Source organism: Echinops telfairi, unplaced genomic scaffold (assembly GCF_000313985.2).
Source record: "Echinops telfairi isolate 266 unplaced genomic scaffold, ASM31398v2 ScPeMD7_7468;HRSCAF=8506_0, whole genome shotgun sequence".
Classification (NCBI taxonomy): domain Eukaryota; kingdom Metazoa; phylum Chordata; class Mammalia; order Afrosoricida; family Tenrecidae; genus Echinops; species Echinops telfairi.
Window position 1 is genome coordinate 14,065,068 of NW_022111369.1, and position 3,819 is coordinate 14,068,886.

The 3,819-nt window shown below is 49.3% G+C and overlaps 1 protein-coding gene across 1 annotated transcript in view; it reads left to right on the forward strand.

Moving 5' to 3' along the window:
• Positions 1-2,476: 2,476 nt before the first annotated feature.
• Positions 2,477-3,819, forward strand: part of MANBA (mannosidase beta) — a 159,075-nt gene continuing 157,732 nt past the window's right edge. The window contains exon 1 of the mRNA XM_004703287.2: positions 2,477-2,662. Within this exon, the coding sequence (XP_004703344.1) occupies positions 2,477-2,662 (186 nt within the window). The remainder of the gene's footprint in view (positions 2,663-3,819) is intronic.

Genomic DNA, 3,819 nt, shown 5'->3' on the forward strand with positions numbered 1-3,819 from the left:
AATATAACAAAAATGATAAGAAATATTTGTGATAATTGGAGAAATTGAGGTATGTATATAGCATTGATGGACTTGTAAACTGGTGCAGATACTGTGGGAAACTGTTTGGCAGATCCTCAAAAGATTAAACAGGACCTAGGAATTTTATTCCCAAATATTCAAAACTCCAAAAGCCAAATTGACTGCCATTGAGTTGATGCCAACTCATAGCCACCTTACAGAACAGGGTTGAACTGCCTCTATGAGCTTCTGAGACTCTAACTCGACAAGAATAGAAAGTCCAATCTTTTTCCCTTCGAGTGCCTAGTGATTTCCAGCTGCTGACTTTGGAGTTAGCAGCGCACTCTGCCATTTGGGCTCCGAGAGTAAGTAGAAAGGTATTGCTGTCTGCTTTTTCTTGGACAATCTCTATTCTCAAAGTGGAGTTAACTTAAAATGATGTCATTTTTCTACCCTGAAATGAGAAGAGGAATGGTAAGTCTCTATTCTAAAAACAAAAACAAAAGCTTTCCTCAAATATTTCTTAAGAGATCAACAGAATATAGTCAAACATACAGGGTAGGGTGAATTTTCTTTCACTTTGGCTTGATGGAGTATCTAGCTCCCGTGAAGAAAATTCCATAACCACTCTTGCTTCCATAAGTTTCATTATCCGTGTTGAACAGATGTGGTTGACGATTTAATGTCATGAGTTCAGGCACATTATTTGAGCTGAGACCTTTGTTCGTATCAAAAGTAAGAACGTTGCTGGAATGAGTAAGGCTTTGTCACCAGCACGAGCCTTTTCTCAAGTAATACGACCAGACTCCACTGCAAGAAGACCCGAAGCTATGAGAGGAAAGTTCTGACCTGTGTACAGTAAGGCTCTGGTCTCTGTGTAGGCTCTCTCAGCTACATAACCACGTTTGGGGCTGGATGCCCTAAAGCCAAGATGCCAGACTGGTGGAAAATGCTTATCCTGATAAAGTAAAATATTGTGCAGTGATTGAGAGACTTCTAGGGCTGCCATAAAATTCAGATTGAATATGAGGAAAGGTCCTTTTTAAGCACTCTTCAAAATATTGAAATCAGCCAAGTAGCATCAACACATTGAAATGTCTAATTTCACTGACTCACTGCCATCATCAAGTGGATTACAACTCATCGAGAGCCTATAGGGGAGAGTCAAGTCGCCCTGTGGGTTTCTGAGGCAGAACAATTTTGAAAGCAGAAAGCCTCATCTTTCTACTGTGGAAGTGGCAGGCAAGTTGGAGCTATTGACATTGTGATTAGCAGTAGTACTTAACCCACTACATCACCAGGGTCCTTTCAGTCTAGTTGATGTGCTGTGGAATTCTAAATTCACAAAACAGTGAACTAAGGCTGGCTGATCACGTCCAAAAGTTTCCTTACTGAAAATGACAACTACCAAAAGCCCCAAACATCCAGACCAGTAATTGATTTATGACTACGCTTATCCACCCCGTCTTTGTTCCCGGCAACAACTTCCTTGGGAGCAACATTACATCCTAATGCCAACCGGACTCCTGTGGATCTGTGGTATTGGTTGGGGCCCTTGGCCGTGTTAGGGGCAGTCACGTATTATGTTAAATCCTTTTATGCTTAATGTTGAAATTGTCCACACTCTGGAGTTCAGGAACCAAGTATTGGCGATTTTTGTGGGCAAGTCTCACAGCTAGAGTGAGGCAGACGATTTAAGCCTCCACGCTCAGATTCCCGGAATCTCAGGACTGTTTATAAACTTGTGGGGAGGTGTTAAAAGCAGGGGCCATAATTCACACTAAGAATAGCTCAGGTTGTGTTTTCTCTGGGCCAGGTTCTGTGTTGCACGCTGTGACTCATTTTCAGTTAGCTCTCATAAACAACCCTGTGGACTAGGTACTATTATTGGCATATGCTATTTACCATGTGAAAGATAGTTTGCTCTCACCTCAGCAGGTTGGAAGGCAGGTGCGTCTTACGCCGCCAAGCCCGTGGCTGCTGTTAAGGATGAAGGTCTCTAAATCTGGGGAGGAAATGTGGAGGGATTCTCGGCTTTCGGAGGGCGTGAAGGGCCTTGCCACTCACGGTCCCTGATCTCCAGAGGCTGGGCGCCCCCCTGCACCAACAGATCAAGGTCGTTGATCCCAGATCCCACACCCAGGTGGCGAGGAGAAGGGCGCAGGTCACAGGGGCCAAGCCTGGAGGCGTCCACGGAGGCGGTAGCACAGCATCCGTGACGGCCCCACTTCGGCCGGGTCCTGGCACGGCTCAGTGCTCTCTGCCCACAAGGTTTGCCCAGCCAGGCAGTGGGAGGCAGTCTGAGCCGCTCAGCCGAACCGGGGGGCGGGCCTGCCTCTGGGCGGGGCCGGGCCCTGGAGGGAGGAGAGCGTGCTCCTTATGCGTACGCGAGGGCGGAGAGGCGTCTCTGCGGCGCCCTGAAGCCGGGAGCCCCGGAATCCCACCCTTCCGAGTCGCGATTGCACCCGCTGCTGAGATGCGCCTTCGCCTGCTCGTGCTGCTCGCGCTGCTCGCGCTCGGCCAGGCAGGTCGCGTCGCCGGGGCGCGCAGCCACAGCTTGCGGGGGAGCTGGCGGGTTCGCAACGCGAACGGCTCGCTGGATCTACGCGGAACCGTCCCGGGCTGCGTGCACAGCGCCTTGTTCCAGAAGGGCCTGATCCAGGTACAGCGCGCGTCTGCCTGACGCCGGCCTGCACCCCGTTACCCGGGTGGTAAGAGGGGCCCTCCGGAGCCCGGGCCTGCTCTTGACGCTTTTGCACTAACTTCCTCTTTGAATCTTCTGATTCGTGGCGAAAACTATCCAGGCAATTTATCTCCCGTTGTCCAAGAGCAAGTACTGTGCTAGATCGACACTGAGCGGCCCACTTTGAACCAACAGTAATTCTAGAAGGCGAAAGGATAGAGAAACCAGTAATTCTACCAGCAGTTTGTTTATTCCACCACTCTCATCGGTGGCGCGGAAGCTGACGGCATGCTCTCACTGATAAGGCATGAAGCGGAGACTTACTGTCTGGACACATGCTAACGAAGGGTTAACTATATCCAGTCACGTCTCAGGGTTTTATTTTCACTTTTAAGCCAGCAGAAATTGGGATTTGGATGTAAAGTAGGGGTTGGCAATCCAGCTAGAGGTTAAATATTTTTAAAAGCTCACTGGAAGGCAGAGAAAGGCGTGTGCACGCGTGTGGCTGCCCCAGTAGATAGTTCCATTTCTAGACTCCCGGGCCAATGTGGGTAGACACTAGAGGAGAACACGTTCATGGTCTTCCGCCTGGGCTCATCGATTTGCAGACTTTCCGTCTTCCACCCCTGTTGAGGCCCCACCTGCTGCACGTGCTCTATGCTCTTCTCTATTGCTTTTGCTTGGGACAAGATGTATGTGATACATATTTTGCATGCATTGCCCCAGTTCCCATACTTGATGCAATAGGCATTCTGGTCTGGTTTCTGTGGGTGGTAGGGGATGATGTCCGGACAAGCAGATCTGCACTGGAAGAAGTACGGCCAGAGTGCTCTTTGGAGGCAAGGATGGCAAGACTTCATTTAACGCACTTTGGACAGGTGTACCAAAGGACCCGTCCTCGGAGAAGGATATGATGTTTGGTAAAGTGGAGTGGCAGCGAAAAAGAGGAATGCCCTTGAGTTAGTTAATTGTGCCAGCTTGGCCGATAATCACATGTGGGGCTAATTGAAAGGCGGAGGGATAAATGGGTGGTGAGCCTCCTCTTTCTAGTTCTTGGGTTTCTTGCTTTGTGATGGTCGCACCAGGGTGCAGCTGCCTTAGCAGTTCCCTGCTTCAGCTTGCAAGATTGACTTCCT